This window comes from Atheta coriaria, unplaced genomic scaffold (assembly GCF_025399875.1).
Source record: "Atheta coriaria isolate IRGN ID8LTWV9N9 unplaced genomic scaffold, Caltech_Dcor_3.1 hic_scaffold_4_pilon, whole genome shotgun sequence".
In the NCBI taxonomy this organism is placed as follows: domain Eukaryota; kingdom Metazoa; phylum Arthropoda; class Insecta; order Coleoptera; family Staphylinidae; genus Dalotia; species Dalotia coriaria.
The window spans coordinates 4319831-4338553 of NW_027045446.1; the positions used below are offsets into that span (position 1 = coordinate 4319831).

The 18723-nt window shown below is 36.6% G+C and overlaps 1 protein-coding gene across 4 annotated transcripts in view; it reads right to left on the reverse strand.

Moving 5' to 3' along the window:
• Positions 1-297: 297 nt before the first annotated feature.
• LOC135790274 (BRISC and BRCA1-A complex member 1-like) overlaps positions 298-18723 on the reverse strand; it is a 36171-nt gene continuing 17745 nt past the window's right edge. Inside the window, exons 1-2 of one of the 4 annotated variants that reach the window (XM_065300454.1) lie at positions 5273-5402; positions 298-1637 (exon numbers count right to left, since the gene is read on the reverse strand). In XM_065300454.1, the coding sequence (XP_065156526.1) occupies positions 445-1431 (987 nt within the window). In that variant the 5' untranslated portion in view covers positions 1432-1637; positions 5273-5402 and the 3' untranslated portion in view covers positions 298-444. Of the gene's footprint in view, positions 1638-1706; positions 1797-5272; positions 5403-18723 lie in introns of those variants that run through there. The other 3 variants (XM_065300453.1, XM_065300457.1, XM_065300456.1) reach the window with 3 other exon arrangements.

An 18723-nucleotide genomic window follows, 5' to 3' on the forward strand; every position in this document is an offset into this window, starting at 1 on the left:
TTTTTGAATTAATAAAAAAGTGAAAAGAATTGATTTCTTTTTAACCAAGTCTTTTCTTTCATTTCTTTATACACATTTGGTCGTTTTACAACAAGTGTTAAATCTTGTAAAGAATTTATCAAAGAACCAGAACATGAAATTATTTTTAATGTAGCCCTTATTGTTTTCGATATAATCGCAATTTAATCTTTTAATCTTTCTGTTGGAGGAGAAGCACTTCAACGAACTTCTACGGTTTCGACAAGAAAAATTATTTAAGAAAAAACAGGGTTAAGAAAACCCTGTTATTCATGCATATTTTTTAAATTTAGATTGTTATTTATTACTTTTATATATTACAAAGGGTAAATAAAATATATATTTAAAGTACATAATAATCTTTACAAATACAAGTATTGTATCATGCATGACAATCATTCTTTTCTCCTACACAACCATTACTTATTACGTCTCCATGGCGTTAATAGTATAATCGGCGAGGCGTTGGACAGACCTCTGTAACGGATGACCAAGCAACTTAGCAATACACAAATGCAACTGCGCTGCGCTTCTGCCCACCGGGAAAAAGTACGCAAAACCTTTGCAATCAATCTGCTGCAAATCCTTGAAAATCTTTATGCAATTATTAGTTGTACTAGGCATCTCATGTGTCATTAGTATATCAAATGTAAAGTATGGCGAAGAAACCAAAGAAAACACTTCTTGAAGTTGATAGTCAAGCTTTGGCATTGTGTATGACCTTCCATAGGTGAATAGCACTCTCACTACATAAGGAGGTGGCACATTAAAGTTCTCCTTTATTTCAGGCATCTTCACTTTGGTACCTATCAACTTGAATAAATTATCAAGTACAAGAATGTCTTCAGTTTCACATGCTGAGATCTCATCCAATGCATTGATAATTGTGTCTATGTGGCATGTAAAATCTTTAAGCCATACCACACTGTTGTCATCAATTACAACCAATGCAAACTCATGTCTTGGATCAATTAATTGTTTGTTATACAAGAAAAACCTTAAACTTCGCTTAAGCATTACAGTTGGGCAGATTTTTTCATTATTCATGAGGAAACCTGTGCTGACTTCATCAATTGCACTATCATATACAATTATAATCTTTTCAGGTGCATTGTAGGCGGGCAATGTACGTGCTGGTATCTTGAAGTCATCCAGAAGATCAGTTTCTTCCATATCTGCAATGTCCTCACACTGATCCCCAGCTGCAGCTTCTCTTGTATTAGTCACATCATCATTGAGAATTTGATGAGTTATATCACTTGAACCGTTAGTTATTTCATCACGTTTGTCCAAACTCGTCGAGGAAACTTCGCTGCTATCTGGATCACTTTTAATTTCAATCACCTCGGGGTTTTTCACTTTTCTATGCAGCGTTGGTCTGGGACTTGGTCTAGGAGTGCCTGGATTACTCATTTTAAGGTTAACTTTGGAACAACCCGTTCTATTACTTCCACTTGATGTTATGCTGTGATTCCTTCTAGTAGGTTTAATAGGCGAGGTTTATTTTTATGTATCGAACATCGATTCACGTTGTAATAATGTTTGAAACGTGCACTGTCCACTGGTTAGGTTGATGACATTTATTTTTCATGTTCTCCACTGAGCTCAACTAAGAACACCTGAAAAGTGAATATAAATTAGAAATACACTTTAAAGTAAAACAAAACTTATATATAATATTGAATTACACAAATATGTAAAATAATACGTTGTTATTGCTCCTACTTTAGAAGAATGTATTGAATTTATAAATATTAACATATAGGTTTAACTATAGGCAACCAAACATACAGAAATTTTAAAAGTTTATGTTGATTCAGAATCGTTTTTAGTTTGGTTTTAACGGTAGATTTAAATAATAACATAATATGTGCAAGTATAAAATATAGTAAATTCTATAATTATTTAAATTGTATTGCAAATTTTTGTGTCCACAAACAACATGCAAAATCATAGATTAGTCGCTCTTACTAATGCTTTTTATTAGCTTTAGCATAAGTATTATCCAAACATACATTCATCAATCATTTGTATACATTTGATCTCATTTTAATCGCGTACGTGTAATTATGGACATGGTTCCATTACAGCGACTACGATTTCCATTTTGATTTATTTGCGTAACCTGATTCCGCTGATTCCGAATCGTAATCGGTGTGGAGATTGCCTGGAATCGCATCGCACATGAATTTCGACATGTCGCGCGTCGCTCGCCAGTCTGGTTTGTGAGTTTCCTCATTCACCTTCAATCTCCTCATTTTCACATAATCTCCCTATCAGCAACTTGTGTTTGGATTACCGCAATCTCAGGATATTTATGTAAGTAAATAGATTGTTCGAAATAGCCGAAAGTGGGCAACATTTCCGCGAAAGTGTAAAATATTATAAGCAATAAGTCATCTTGAGAATACTCGTATATCATATTCGTGTTAGTCGTATAAAGATATTTACTGTATCCTGTCAAAACGATGCCGAAGATGCCTATGCGCTATATTCTGAAGAATCAATAGTACGAGTATAGTTTGCAGGTATCTACTGCGTAAAGTTGATATTTACGCACTAGAAGTAAAAGTATTTGTTTTATAAACGCGAAAGTATACAACGTGCTTAAATCTGGAATTAAGCATTAATTTACTTTGAATGTAAACCGAGGACATATTTTCAACAATTTAAACAAATGAATGAAGCAAATACATATCACAAATACAAATATCTATAATGATAACTATATCTAAAGTGTAACATTACCATGAATTATCGCCATGATGTGATTGCCTGATTGCAGACCTGAGATCTGAATTCCAATATGACTAATATACAACCATTAATTTGCGTAATAAACCGTCATTACATCAACATGCGTACAATGTATGTATATACATTCACGCACGCTGCGTTCGTGAATTTATTTGCGAATTGCGTATAAATTTAAGAGCCACTAGGCCAAAGCGATAACGACGAATCGATTGCAAATAATGTGCATGCACAACACGGCCATCATTTCGCCCCATATAACTGCAATTCATCCCCGTCTATCGACCACTCGATGAACAACAACAACCACCATCAAAACTGTCGCTTGTTACAGTTACAGTTGTGATTGCAGTTGTTTGGAGTTGGAGTGCATGATTCGATTGCAGCGGCAAACCTGCGATACACGAGGCGAAATGTATCAATCGGATTTTGCAAGGGCGCGCTTGCATCGAGGATAATAATTAATGTTATTTCGGAGATAACCTCGGCGATTAAATGCACTTGACGTGTTGATAAATTGTGTCGTGTGTGGATTAATCATTGCTATCGGATTTATACGATGCGAACAAAAGTTTTAAGACTTAATTTTGCCATTCGACGTGAGTGGAAGGTTCATTAGGCATTGGGCAAAAAAACGAAATTAATTTAATTAAACCAGCTTGCGTTTTGTGTTTTTAATTAAAAATACTAAGCAATTTGCAGACGCAAACGCTCACACGTGAGCGCACACATACAGCTTATCTAAAATTAAATTAAACGCTGCTGTTTTGCATTTTACTTAAATTACTTTAAAAAATCGTGTACATTGCACATTTCGAATAAAAGTTTTTTACCTGCAAAACTTTCACAGTGATCCAAAATAAAAATTGAAAATTTAGATTGTAAACTTCAAGTCAAGATTAATTTTCATTCATAAAAACAATATTTTGATTGATCGTAGGTATTCTACAGTTTGTGCATAGTCACAATTAAAAAGTTAAGGCAAAATTCATCCAATCACGGTGTTGCACTCGACAATTATGCATCGTGCGTCGTGTGTAACGCTCGCTAGTAATTTATATCTTTTAACTTGTAATTAAATTATGCTAGTTTGCGAAAGTCGCACACACCAGCTCCAGGAATTCAATTACGTAGCAAATTTATCAAATGGCTCTCACAAACTTTCAAACACACCAAAAGTTAGATCTTTAAAATTTTACGTTTATAAATCGTTAGATTTTATATTAATTCCTATAAAAGATAACTGAAATATATTCTCTTCAAATTTGTGTTTATAAATATATCGCATACATTATCTATGTTGTGTAAGAATGCAAAACAAAGTGACGGTTGGCCGACGACAAGACAACACACGGCCACACGAGGCATTAGAATCCTTGCTTGTCCTTGTCGCGACGCGAACGCTCCTTGGGAAAACTGGGTTAGTAGTCGTCGGGGAGCGCAGTCAACCTCCATCACGCGGTATTCGCGTATGCGTCCCACAGGAGCGAATACATAACCCAATAATAGGATTTCTAATGAAATAATAAAACTATTATGTTGCAGGCGCACGTTTCAAGACTCTCTCTATTGATATCAAATCAATAATCTAGGATATTTTTGAAATACTTTTTTTGGAAAATTCGATTACATCAACTGTGATTATTTAGTTACGTGAGTTGTACCCGTTTTTTTTTGCTTTGGGTGTTTTATAGTAAAGCGCTTTGAATTCGCCGCCTCCGGCGATATTTAAATGTGTATAACGTTACATTTATTTTCAATTTAACGCCTCGAAGCTGTTACCCTTTTTACGTCGGGCCATAACCCCACGTGCTCCGCCGGCACCCGTGACCCATCGAACGAAATTGTTACGGTCCGGGTCGTGCTGGAGTCCCGGAATTTATATATACGCTTATACAGAGTGTAACACGAAAATTATTAACCCATTGCGTATATTGATTTTAAACGTTTAAAACACTCATATTTATTCATATGCATGCGTATATCAATATTTGTAAGTATGTATTTTAAAATAGGGTTGTTTGGTGGTTTTTGGTCACCCCGCTTACCACGTCAACAGCTTGTGGGGTGTAATTATTTTCTAATTTATTTAACGTGGGCATTGCGCTGAATTTAACTTTATTTCAATGCAGTTCGATTTTTAACCTATCGAAAATTTATGAGCTTTATTTTATGGCATGAAATTGTCGTGTTGAAATAAAATTTACTTCGTGAAATGATTCAAATATTCACGGTTTAATAAACTGGTCATTTAATAGAAAATATCTTTATTTATTTTATTTCCCAATAATTAATTGATTTTTGCATGCAACAATTGTTGCATTTGCATTTGCAAAAAGCTCAAAAACATTTTTTTAAAATTAAAAACCCAAAAAGGATTTACTTTTGTAAGTTATTGAATTAAATTTAAATTTCAACACGACAACTTATGCCTTCGATATAATAAATAACGTAAACTATTTTCATATTTAATAAAGCTCTAATAAAACCGTCTACTTACTAGAAAAGTCGAGTATATATTGAATGGCTGCTTTGAAGTTTCATTTCGTTCGTTTGAAGCGTGTGTGACGACGTATCGCGCGCGTTTGATTCAATTAACCCTCCGTCATCCACGAAGGAAATGCGCGCCGCCCTCGAAAATAACGCCCCATACCACAAGCACGCAAGCGCTCGACAAACGCTCGACGTTGAAAAGAATAATAAGCCAAGTTTTTCCGCTCGCGGAGATAATCGCATTATCGACGGAATGACGCACCGTGAAATTTGCCACTTTGTTGAACCGACAAAGGAACTCCGACAGCATTACGCGCCTGATGTATCACACCTGAATGAGCATTATATTACGTTCTATTATAAAACATCACAAGCAAAATGTAAACATAAACACAAACAAAAATTTGCCCAACTTGCGATTTATTTTTGCCAGCGGAGATTTCTTAAAAGAATAAAAAATACTAGAACACTCAAGGAATGGTTGTTTCGCAACTTGAGTCGAAAGTGCTTAGCAGCGACTTCAAGCTTTCGAGTGGCTCAAAGTCGACCGAAATCATGCAACTGACTGCAAATATTGTTATCTTGTGTTTTCTGTTCCGTATTGTGCTGGAGTTGTTATTTTATAGAGGCTTTTCACCAGCTTACAACATAATAAAAATTGTAAAAAAGAAATAAAACATAAATGCCCGGCACCTTCACATTTATACAAAGGTAAACTTTTAAAAATATATATTTCCTGAATTTTTATTACTTTATATGAAATTTTTACCAAATTTATATGAAAAAATAAAATAAAAATGACGTCTAGTTGGGTTTATCACCAATAAAACTAATAAACTGATCGCTGACGGATCAAAAAAAAATTGGAAGTTTATATTGATGAAAATCATTTAATCCGCTTTATTACTTATAAAATTCTTTCACGTTTCCAGGATCTAAGTTTTTATCTTTTTTATTCTAGTGCTATTATAGCGCGCAGTTCGCGCACAGAAGTTCCATTGTGTGAATTTACGAACGGTTCGGAAATCGGGTCGCGGGTTGCATTGAACCGCATCAATAGCCCATTAAAGTAGCGAAAACTCGCTGAGCGTTTCGGTGGAAAGCAATTCGTGCTCGCGCCGTTTCGTTTCGGGAGCAACACGTTCGTGTAAAGTGTGGGCTTCCTTTTCGCCGACGGTTCGATTCTTTGCCGACGGAAGTTTGTGCAGAACTTCTTTGGCCGCGAACCGAACTGTTTTCGTTTGCCAAGCTTTCGTTTCGCGTGTGAAAGGTGGAACGCGCAACCGACGATTGAGCAAACTGCGCCAACTTTTCGCATGCAAATGCCGGAATTCCGAAAAGAGAATGAGAATTAGAATCGTGAATGAATACAGATAGAGAGCGTTTGAATTGATGCGCCGGCTTTTAAATACATATGTGCGACGGGGAGGTTTCAGCCTGGATATGAAAACAAACTTTTTCCTTGTTTTATGGTAATTTAAACATCGGAATATTTTGTCACAAACAAATATTTTACAAGACACATAACTTTTTATTCGTACAGATTCATTTTTTATATTTTCAGTGAAGCAAACACTGCGAAATTATTGTATAATATTGCATGATGCGCACGCGCACTTCAAATAACGCTTTGCTAATAAATTTTTCAAAGCGATTTTAGAAGTCAAAGTGATCGAGCACGAGCACTACGGTCAAATCGATTGATAACTTTGTCGATTGTTGGTTCAATCGGGCATAAAGCGCTTGCCTTTATAGTTTATTTTTTCATTTTCTGCATGCGCCTTTGAGCGGTGAGTCTCCGCTTACTTGGAGTTCAAGCGCTTTGCTTTGGTGCAAAAATAAAATTGCCGCAGCGGGTCCAGACCACGAAAACTATGCGGTGTGCGCGCAAATAAAAATAGGAACAAAGCCCTAAAATCTACACTACACCCTTTTTTTATACTGCTTCGCTTACTTCGTTTGCTTTGTTTGTCACAAAACGCGCGACGCATGCCTAATTAACGTCCAACGTGTGATGACAATGGAATTAACCGATTCCGTATTTTTAGAAACGTGTGCATACGCTACACGCTTCGGTGGCAAAATATAAAATAATCGACGCGTGCGTTACGGTCAAATGCACAATTTTTAGACATTTTATGTGCCAACAAAGTAATTTTTTGTAAAAAATTTTGTCATAAAAAGCAGATAAACCTAAAATTCGTAGCTAAAAATATGCAAATTATTTATAAACGTGCGCTCAAAAGGGTTAACGTTGCTTTAGATGCTACTAGCTTGCCTGGTGGTGTTAAGGGTGCACGTGTCGAAGGGATGGGACAAAGTGAAGCGTCTGCTTTCGCCGATGTGCTCTCAGTTGTGAACTATACCGTCGATATGCGACATCGGGGCAACTCTGCCATGTGAAATGCAAAGTTGACCGATCAAAGAGAGGAAAGTCTATTATAACGTAGGACTTATCACACAGGTGCGGATTTTATAATAATTTTTAAAATTTGTTTTGTACAAAAAAAAATCTGAATCATAAACTTAATAAATCAGCTAATTAAATTCTAAAATAATAATATGGAATTTTTTTTAACATTTTTCACATTGTAAAACTCACAATAATCCATATTTTATGCTATTAGTTGATATAAATAAATAGTAATTTGAATTGTCGATGATACTTCAACATTATTAAATAAAATGAGAATATTTACATCAAAATCGCCAAAATAATTTAATAACAATGCAATATCAATATCTAAATAATCAAATATTAAAATAGATTAACTTTTAAATGAAAAGTACTGAATAAAAAGTAATAATTTAAAATATAGATTTTTAAACCAAATAATTTTTCAAATACCTAATTCCGACCCTGATAAAATGATATACTAGACTAGATACTAGCTGCTTTGCAAATCCTGCCGCATACACACATCCATGTACAATTATGGTTTGCCATTTAAGCCGTCGATCATCCGTGCCGTTTAGTGATGGCGTCGATGGCATACTCAGTCGCTTCCATCTCGGCTCGCCGCCCCCTACACCACCACAGCGCTACCGATCCGCACGACGACACATCAAAGCGCCGTGCGCTGTCCCACACGCGTCCATCCCCTCGGCGCAACCGCCAAACCTGTGAAATTAAGCTGAAAATTCGCGCGCGAGCTGGAGCAGACGCACTTACACTTCGTGGGCACCCCTTTCGACGTGCCAATGATAAATAAACCTGGGCACACACAGCTTGTGTTTCGGCGTAAATCTGGCGTGAATCATTGGTCAAACACGTGTCCACGTAGGTGCATCTCACGTGGAAATAAGTTTAACGCGTCGGTTGACAAAATTACCCGACATTATTCAGTATTCAAGTATTATTTTTACTAAAATATTAATTTGAATTTTTCAATAATTTTGTCAATTTTAATTTAAAAAGAGGAGAAATGCTACTAATGCACTATACCGCCCTCTATGTTTAAATTATATAACTATTACTACGATTAGATCATTCAGCTAACTTTCATTTCTAAATTTTAATACATTTTAAGTTTGATTTTTGCAATAAACAGTGGTCTAACTTCTATTTTAATGAATAAACTATAATTATCTAAAGTTTCATCAAAATATATTCACAAATTTTTGTGTGAAAGAGTAACAAAGAAACAAATCAACTTCCATTCGTCGTTATAATATTATTTAGGATTATTTCAAAGGTTTTCTACTACTATAATAATCCCTCAAACATAATTCTATATGTGCTACCAATTTACATATAAGAAATAATTATTACTATTGCTATTGTTAGTGCGTTTGGGATCACTGAGGCATGTGCCATTAACGCGCGGCTGCGGTTTGTGAAGGGTTCGAAGCATTCGCGGAGTGAAATTGAACAAACTACCCTCGACTCTATGTCACGCGGCCTATTACAATTTAAGCACAAAACTAGATCTACAATGCTGTGCCTCATGAGTCCCCTGACCATTACAATGAGCTTAACTGACCGTCAACAATGAGCCATCGAATCACGCTGAAATAACAACCATTCAATTAGCGGCCATTTATCTACCGGAATCTCAACTTCATTGCAATATCCCTTATAAGTAAAATAAAAGTCTAGACTTGCTTGGGATGTTAAAAATGTAAATTTGGACTTTTATCGACAAAGAAATCGAAATAAAAGTTGAAACACATTTGAGTAGCAGTCGCGTCGAGTGTAAAGTGAATGAAATGAATAGACTTTTAGTTAAAGTTGAGACCGAAGTTAAGCTCGTTGAAGCTGCTTTAGTTGGGATGCTATGTTAATTTATTCGTTTGTGTTAGACAGTTGAAAGTGCACGAAAGTTGGTGTGCGCTTAGTTTTTTTTCGCGTGCGACGTGTTTTGCTGCTCAACTGCTGGAGAAGAAGTTTGAGCGCCGGCCATACAGCCGCCCAATCTCGGCTTTAACCCTGCCGCTAACTTTTCCAATTTATAAAATTAATTATCTAATCCCAGGCGTTGTTTTCTCAATCTCTCGCCGATATTTCATGATAAGTACGCACTTATTATCGTCTGCGCTACCAACACACGGTTTGTCACTGTGTGTCGCAGAGTTAAGACGAAAGAAAAGACAATTTCTTAGGGCCTAGTCTCTGAAGTTTCAATGAAGACGCTGCCATCTTGTGCATTACAATAACAAGCTTATTTTTCTTTTATAAGTAACTAAAAATTAATTCATTTACTTTGTTTCGCAATATTTCAAACAACGTTTCTCCAATCTTGCGTAAAATTTGAATATATAAATATTAACTTAATATTTACGTCATTATGTAAAATTTATTAATTAATATTAAAATATTTCTTTAATAGTTTAATGATATTTTAATTTTAAATGTTGTTTATTTTTATTATAAAACACGTAAAAATTAGAAAAAATATTTTTTCTGCAAAATATAGTTACCTTCATTATAATCATTAGTGAATTAACAATTTTGTATTGTGCTTGGAATTGCTTCCTTCATGCGTTACGTGGCACAAGCCAATACGCTGCAGGGCAATTGTTCAAATTGATTACGTTGGCGCTTTGAATAATAACCGGAATAAAGTTAATCTCGAGTATTCCTTGCTCGTACCTACACGAGATGAACGAGAAAATGCATTTTAAACAAAGAAATTAATTAAATTCTTAATTTACAAACTGAAAATTAAGTTACATAATCATTTAGATTAATAATTTACTAATTAATTTAATTGTATATAAATAGTATTGCTGGGTATTTTAATGAAATAAAACATAGTGAGGTGAAATGAGAATTAATGTAGGTTGAATGCTTGCCCGGCGCCTTCGCGATACACCCATAGTGCAAACCATGGGCCTGAAAATTGGCCAACGCTTTCGATTCCGCTGACACCGACATTTTCGCGTTTAAGTGGGATAAATCTTCTTTCGCGCATTACAACCGCTCGCGCACGCAACGCAACTAAATGGATCATTAATCTTCTTAAAAACCCTGAATGCATTTATCATAAAGTATTCTGCACGCTTAATTTTTAACCGCGCGTACACCACATTTGACAGACATAAAAAATTGATAATGTTTTAACATTTACACAAGTCCGGACAATAATTTTTTATTAAGCAAGAATGAAGCGTAAAAGAATTAAAACGTTTTATTTCCCTTTTCGCTGGCGATAACATCTGTTCCGGTGGGCGCAACACATCATAAATTTCGGGCGCAAAGCAAACATCTTAAAGTAGGTTTCTGTACTTTTCTCATTTGTTTTGTGGAAATTGTTTTTCTTTTTTTCGCATTGCCAGTTGTTGTTTTTTTTTTGTGTGTTTTTCTTCGGTTTTTGTGTTTTTTTGCATTTGCCCACGCATTCCGAACTTTTATGGGCCAATATTTCAAAGCGCACCCAAACGCCAAACAAAAGAAAAGAATTTAAAGAAATAAGCGCGCCGGAAAAGCATCGATGTTCAAGCACAAAAGCGTCCTTACGCAGTTTTCTTTAAAAAAAAAACCGTGATTTTGTGTTACATGAGCAAAAATTCATCTTAAAATATATTTTTTTGCATATATAATAAATTTTCTTAAGTTTGCAACTTCCTAAACTAATATTCGGCCCACAAAAATTTTTAATTTCATTTTTTTGAATCTAATATCCTCAATTTTTACTACACAAATAGATATTTAATCTAAACGCCTGCGCGTTACCTAGTGGGACAGTTTGCATCCTTGTCGGAGAGTGCGCTGTAACCCGTAACCGTCGCGACGCGTTTTTCGCCGATGTAGTGGGGGCAGCCGCCGCCGCCGTCGTGGAAAACGCGCGTGGTGGGGCGCCGGTATGTCAAGTGTGCGCCACACGGGTGTCAGTGTCAGTCCGCACGTGCTTCTTCATCCGTCAATGTCACAACTTGTCGGAGAGGACGAGCGTCGGTGGCAACTGCCAACTGTATAAGAAGTTAAAAGACACAAACTTTCAACCAATTCACATTTGCAACTTAAGAAAAAAAATACGAACAAACATTTAGTGCATCTTTACCACCTCGCCTGCACCAGACCAAATAACTTTTTGAACTTTGCCGCAGCGCGAAAACAATTAAATTTACCGAAAGTTTGTTGTTTTTGTAAAGTTTGCGTGAAAGAAGAGGATACCAACGAGCGCGTTCAAAGTAAGTAATACTCTTGAAATAATGTTGATCTTATAATTACTGCGATTTTTTCTGGAATGTTAATTTGTGTTTGTTATTCATAAGCTTTTTTTGAAAAGAAAACTTTTTTTCAAGTTGCTAAACGTAGTTATTTTAAAGTTTAACGCAATGAGAATCGTTAAAATTGAAGAAATAGCATGTTTATACCTAGGCTAGTTAAATTCTGCGTGTCGTAAAATCGTAGACGCGATGATAATACGTAAACAGAATAATTTCGGAGAATATTCGACGCTCACAGTGCGTAAACATCGCATTCGGCATTTCTAACTACTGAAAATTTTGCCCACCTTGCAGCCGAGGATAAATATTTTGAGTTCATAACTATTTAGTTTTTTGAACATTTGAACTTTGGAACCTAATTCCGTGTTAGCCATTCGTCTCGGCTCAAGTTCGTAATGTGTTATATTTTTAAACGTTTATCGTTCCTGTCGATTTTTCACACCACATCCGCAAAGTAACTGCTTTGGGCAGAACACCAAACCTAAAATAATAATCGCGTTCTTATTTGAATGTTTGCTCTTTTTCTTAAATTCTTGTATTGCGTATTGCGGTGCGGTGTTCATCCCTATAAGAAAGGGGCAGCTCGGAGCGTCTTTGTGGTTCTCGGTTTTCGGGATTTTGCGGCATTGCGATTGCTTTCGGAGCGTCGGAAAGCCGTGTGCGGTTGTGGTCCGCCCTCGGATTAACATATTTATTAAAAGTTATAAGCGCAGAGGGATTCCGAGCCAGATATGCACGCGCTGCACCAAAAATAGTAAGAAAATAAAATACAAACTAAAATTATATCATAAACAAAAGTTATAGGTTCTATGTATTTTGCGTTAAATAGTATATTACATACTTTAAGTTAGTTTATCCTATATTTTGCATTTAACAACATAATTTTTCGATGCAAAACTTTACATAATCACCCGCTAGACTTCTCTGTAAATTAGCAGAAAATGTTATTAAAATCCGTCCAACCATTATGGAATTAATACATAACACACATACAAAAAATCATTTAACGCTAAAAATGAACAATTTAAAAACTAAATAATTAAAAAACTTTCAAATAGTTTTTTAAAATGTTGTCATTTTACTATTTTTTGATTTATTCAATTTAATTTATAATTAAAATGCCAACTAATTATAATCTATTTTACTAATTCTTTAATCCTATTGTTTTTGATTCCTAGAACAACTTTAATCAAGCTTTTAATTATTAAACACATTCACTACAAATCGCACATTACAATAAAACAAAGATAATCTAGTCTTTGTAATATATTATAATAATCGGTAATTCTCAGAATAAACATATTCTAAAATTTGCACGTAAAATAATTTAATTATAAGCCAATAAATTTGAATGTTGTAAATAACTAAAATATGACATCGTCCTTGTTGGTTTGTAAAACATCCGTTTGCAAGATGAAATGAATAGACAGTTCTATAAATACAAATTCAAAGCGCCAGGTTAAAATTATTCCTTTGAGAGCATTTGCTTTGTTTGCCTGCTCAAATTGTATATATATATTTAGTAATGTTAATTCGTGCGATTGTAAAATGTTGTAACTTATTGTTAATCGTCAGATTAAATTAGGAAACAAATCAATTAAGGCGCGTCTATCTTGTGTGAACTGTTATTAACGTGTCGTTTACGCTCGCAAGCACATAATTAGAAACAACAAACTAGCATTAATACGCTCGACAAGCCGTAAATTACTCAAAGCAGCGCAGTGCACTACCGGATTCAAAGATTCAAATCCTCGCGCGTCGCCTTCAATTAACACACGGCGCACTCTAAAATTATCCAAATTTCTGATGCGGAGGCGGCAGCGCTCAATATCGGGTCGCTAATATACTTGACAGGCGCATCCCGAACGCGCGGGCGTGTGTATTCACACATTCAAGGCTCCCTTTTCGACATTTTGTAGTTGTCTACTCGGTGCCCGACAATACCCTTGTCGTCCTGTCACTTTATGCGGTGGTCGAGAGGAGGCCGTAAACAAGAGATTTCGAGACGCCGAGCTGAACAATATGTTGTGTTTGTCGCTCGCCGTCGGATTAGGGCGCAATGTTGGCGCCAAGGGCGCGCACAGCGCAGTTCCCACGATTGTTTGACATCAGAGTTGAATTGTCCGTGCAGTATGTTCAGAATTATTTCGTATGCTAATGTAATCTCTGCTTGGGGAAATTCTACTTTATTTTAGTCTTATATTGTTATGAGCTTCATCATATTAACACATCTAGCAAATTTAACACTTTATAAACACAATTTTTGAATATGCGAGTAAATATTGTGATGGAAACTGTTACAATTTCCAACTGTGTTTGAAAAACACGTTTTGAAAATCTATCTACGGACAGTAAACTAAAGTTTTGTGATTTGGAACTCTGTTTTAAACTTTTATTTGCGGTTGCCGTTGGGTAGAAAACAATTTTGGACACTAAGGCAACAAAAAACCTAGGGTTTTGGTTCAGAAATAGAAAAACTACATAAATAATTAACGTTTTTTCTGCTTTTTAATCCAAAAATTTTTTACTTTTTCACATTTTGATATTTTTTGTCTTTTTGAGATACTATTTCATGCTATTGGTATCCAATTAGGCAAAACTAATAGACATTGCGTTTGGGTCCGAAAGCGATGTGTGTTCATTCGATAAACTCAATTCGTGGCCCCCCGATGCGGTTCGATATTCGCTGGCATTAGTTTTCGCGACGCACGCAGGTCGCGTATTCGCCGGCAAGACGCTTTTCGCCCATTCAATATCCGTCGCTTCGGTTTAGAATCCAAAGCAAGCATCGCTCGAATGCCCGATCCCCTGAATTTAGCTTTGCCCTATTTACCGCCGCCCCGTCGATTCGCATGTAGGCCCAACAAAGCGACGTGTATTCGTTACGTTTACGTTCGATCCTACGCGCGCGCGCCGACAACCCAGTTTTCCACCCGCGCGAAGACATAAACAAACATTGGGCCGCTACAAGAGGATGAAAACGAAAAAAAGCAAAACGGTGAAAACCTAGTAGTAAACAAAAGTAAAAGACGTAAAACCAACGCAATGGGAAAAAGAAGAAAAACGTAGGTATGTGAAATCAATCTCGAATGTGGGTTTCCAGCCTCATCACTTAACATAATGAAGTTGAAGTCTCAAAATATCTTTCATGATTTACAATTCACAGTCTGTACTGGTATCGAGCTAGTTGAAACAGCTCAATTTCGAATCGCAAATCGGATCGAATGCCAATCTATTCGCATGGCGAATTCGCTTCTAGCATGCCAGACAAGTTCATAGGTAGCTTGTAGAATGTGGCCCAAAATAGGCAGGACGAAGGAATAGTCCTCGCAGCGCTAGACGGCAAAGTTGAATGGTACACCGAGCACAAAACCTAAGCTAACAACTTCAACTCACTTCAGAACACACAGAGCGAGTGAACAGAACAGTTGAGTAACTTTGATGGGCGTGAGCTTTGTGTTTTTGGCAAGATTTTCTCAACAAACACTACAAACTCTCATGTGAAGTACAAAGCAAATCAATATACCACCGAGAGGTAATTAAACATACCAAATATTTTAGTATTTTCCAACTTTACATTCAACTTTATTAAATTATTGAATTTTGATTTAAAAATGGAAATGTAAGGATGAATGTGTATTTAATTTTCGAATTGAATATTTTTTGCGCGCAAAAATGGAAGCTGCACAATCTCATTTTTCATTTCTTTTCCCGATTTGCTGACTCTACTGCCTCTCACCCACCGGTTCGAGCCAAACAAATTGGACACAAAATCAATTCGGATACGGAATAATTTCATCCTTATTTTTCCCGACTCCATCTGCGGGCGGAAGTTTTACCGAGTCCTCAATTTAATACACATTTGAATTTCAACTCGTACGTTGCGCGTTATATATTGCTCACTTTTTTTGCACGCTGCTCGTTTTTATTTATTATTCACACGAGCCGCGTAGATTTTCAACAGCCTCGGGGAGAAAAATTATAACCGAAATATTTATTGTCCACTGAAAATGATGAGCAATCATTGCGCTGGGAGTGCGGAAAATCCGCGTTGCGCGGCGCATTTGGTTAAATTTCCTTTGAGAATTTTCGGCGAGAGGAGAAAAAAAATTGTGCGCGGAGCAGATTAACGATATTTCCATTTTTGCCGGGTGCGGTGAGAGCACCAGATCACGAGCTTTTAGATTGTCGCCGAGTTTTTGCCGTGAGCTTTTCAGGCTCGTAGATTACATCCAAGAAGAAGTCGCAGCAGAAAATCTTCAAGGGCCCGAGGAGTCGAAATTTATGACGAAGGCGTCGAGCTTGCGAGCTTTTTCTGTCGACCTCGTGCTTGCTCATTACACGGTCACATTTTTCTTAAATTCGTTCAACGCTTCAAGGTTTCCAGGCGTTTAGATAGAACTACTAAAGTTTGCCTTGGCTACATCAACTGAACTTGCAAAAGTTGAACGAAAATATTTTGTAGGGGCAAGTAAAAAAAGCTGAGCTGTGACACGTGGAATCCCACTTTAAATTTCTTTGATCTTCATAGAAGCAGTTATTTTTTTACTGCGGCGGTACGAGTAGATATTTCATGCTTGAACAAATTTCAGCATGCGACCAGAAACGGTTTCTACATTTAAAATAATTTTTGGTGCTTTGAATAATGCGTTGGAGTTCATTGAATATCACCGACGTTTGTATTATTGTCACGCTTTTGCCAGTATCGACTCGATGCTATTTAAGCCAGCGATCGTTGCGAAAGTTCGCTACACGAAAGTAATCTGAATATAATTAAGAAGAAAGCTCGCTGTGCGCTGAGTTCATGAAGAATACGGATGGAGAAAAAAAGAAATTTCTTTATTTGGTATTCAGAGCACGTAGCATAATCGTTCGAGGAGTGCGCGCCTTCGCACGCGTTTGCATTTTTAATAGCAAAATCGTGAAATTCGCACATTACGGGGGTCATCTTCACGTGATAATGTCGGCCATTGGCAAGATGGTGAAGATTTTATGCGCGCAGTAAAGATTACGCGATTATCTTGCTTCGATCGTTCAAAGGTATATAGTTTCTTTGGTTTGTGTAATTGGTCGATTTTCGATTTGTGCGACTCTGACGTGCCCGCCGGAGACGCTTTAATTACATTCCAGCTTCGCAATTATCAAGTTGAGTTTTCCTTTGTCTCAAGTTTTCGATTTCTTACTTTGGTCGATCTTACAACTCTCGAGCGTTTGAGTTTTACCAGCATATTGGCTTCAAAGATTTCCAAAACGGCGGCTGGGTTTCTTCAACAAAAATTAGTTTTCTCAAGTATTGATCTTATAGTTTTCATAGAATAAAAGCGTATTGCTAAGAAAATTTGACAACTAAATATCTGTTTTCTTTGTATTTCTAAAATTTTACTGTTCTTGAGAGATTTGAAGCATTTTCTGTAGGAGTACAAATAACTATTTACATAAGTTTTTATTTGTTTCCCCGTAGTACTCCTTCACTAGCGATAAAGTTTTCTCATTTGCGATGTAATCCGAGCTCAGTCAGTATCATTTTTCAGAGCAAATAGGTAAATAGGTATTACGTTTCGTTGTAGCGTCGATTAATCCGGCACATTCTCACTTCCGGCGATGCACATTTCTACTTTATCGCGGGGGTGTATAAGTGCTCCTCGGAAGCGAATGCTCACGATCATTATTATTGCCGTGCCCGACATCCCATCTTCTCACCCACACTCCGCGCACGGCCGAAAGTGACCTACTTTTAAGTAGATTCAGCTCGCACTGGGACACACGGGCTATGCGCGAGGGTGGCAGGAGGGCTTGTAAGTGATGCCGGATGCCGCCCGACCGATAGCCGTTTAAAGAGGCGTGCTTTACGCGCGCACCGCACGAAACGCGCTTTTATTTTCACAACTTCCTGGCGAGATAGCAGCCAGCGGTGGAACGACTTCGCGAATACTCTAAATGAGTTGTTAAAAGCTGCGGTATCACCGCCGCCGCCAATATTTACTCTGTTAAGTCATTTTAATGGCGGCTAAAACGTTTTTATTAGAAATATATTATAAATTGTACTTCAGGTGCAGAAAATGCTTTAAAATAAATCAAAAACAACAATATCACAGCTAAAAAGGTGAAAAAACTGCATTGAACAATGTTTGAGGTTATGAAAACTATACCAGCGCCACCTGGTAAATTTATTGCTTGAAATGTCGGCAACAAAAAGTTTTATTACATAATTTGCAATAAATAAACAATCATCAACGGCAAATATAAAACCTGTTGCTAAAATATCACGTTCTATTTGATTTGTTACAACGTGCTGCATGCGAATGTGCTCCTGCTCTCGATGTATTTGTAAACTTTAACATTATGAATCATAATACGGTGAATCGCACGATAAAACTGGTGAACTCGTGCGTACATTTTCAATATGCCTCGCATCAATTGCAATTTCAATTGCCAACGCAAGCGGCAGCGACTTTGCGCAGGTATAGTTTGCGAACAAACAAATTCATTTGTAATTCGCTCGACATAGAGGTGCAGCACGCGCGTTCTGCTTGTAATAGATATTAATGAAAATGAACCCGCCGAGACGCCCAAGGGGTTGATTCGAAATGGAGTGCGGTAATTGCAAAACTGCAATTTTTACCGCAATTGCACAAGCACTAACAATTAGCGTTATTATGGCATACAAATTGTTTTCGTTACAATTAAAAAGCAGCAAAAAATACATGAATTAGTTACGGTTAACGGTTTGTGGAGCTTTAACAGCAGAAATAATTGCAGTTTTCTCTGCACGTAATTAATTAAAGA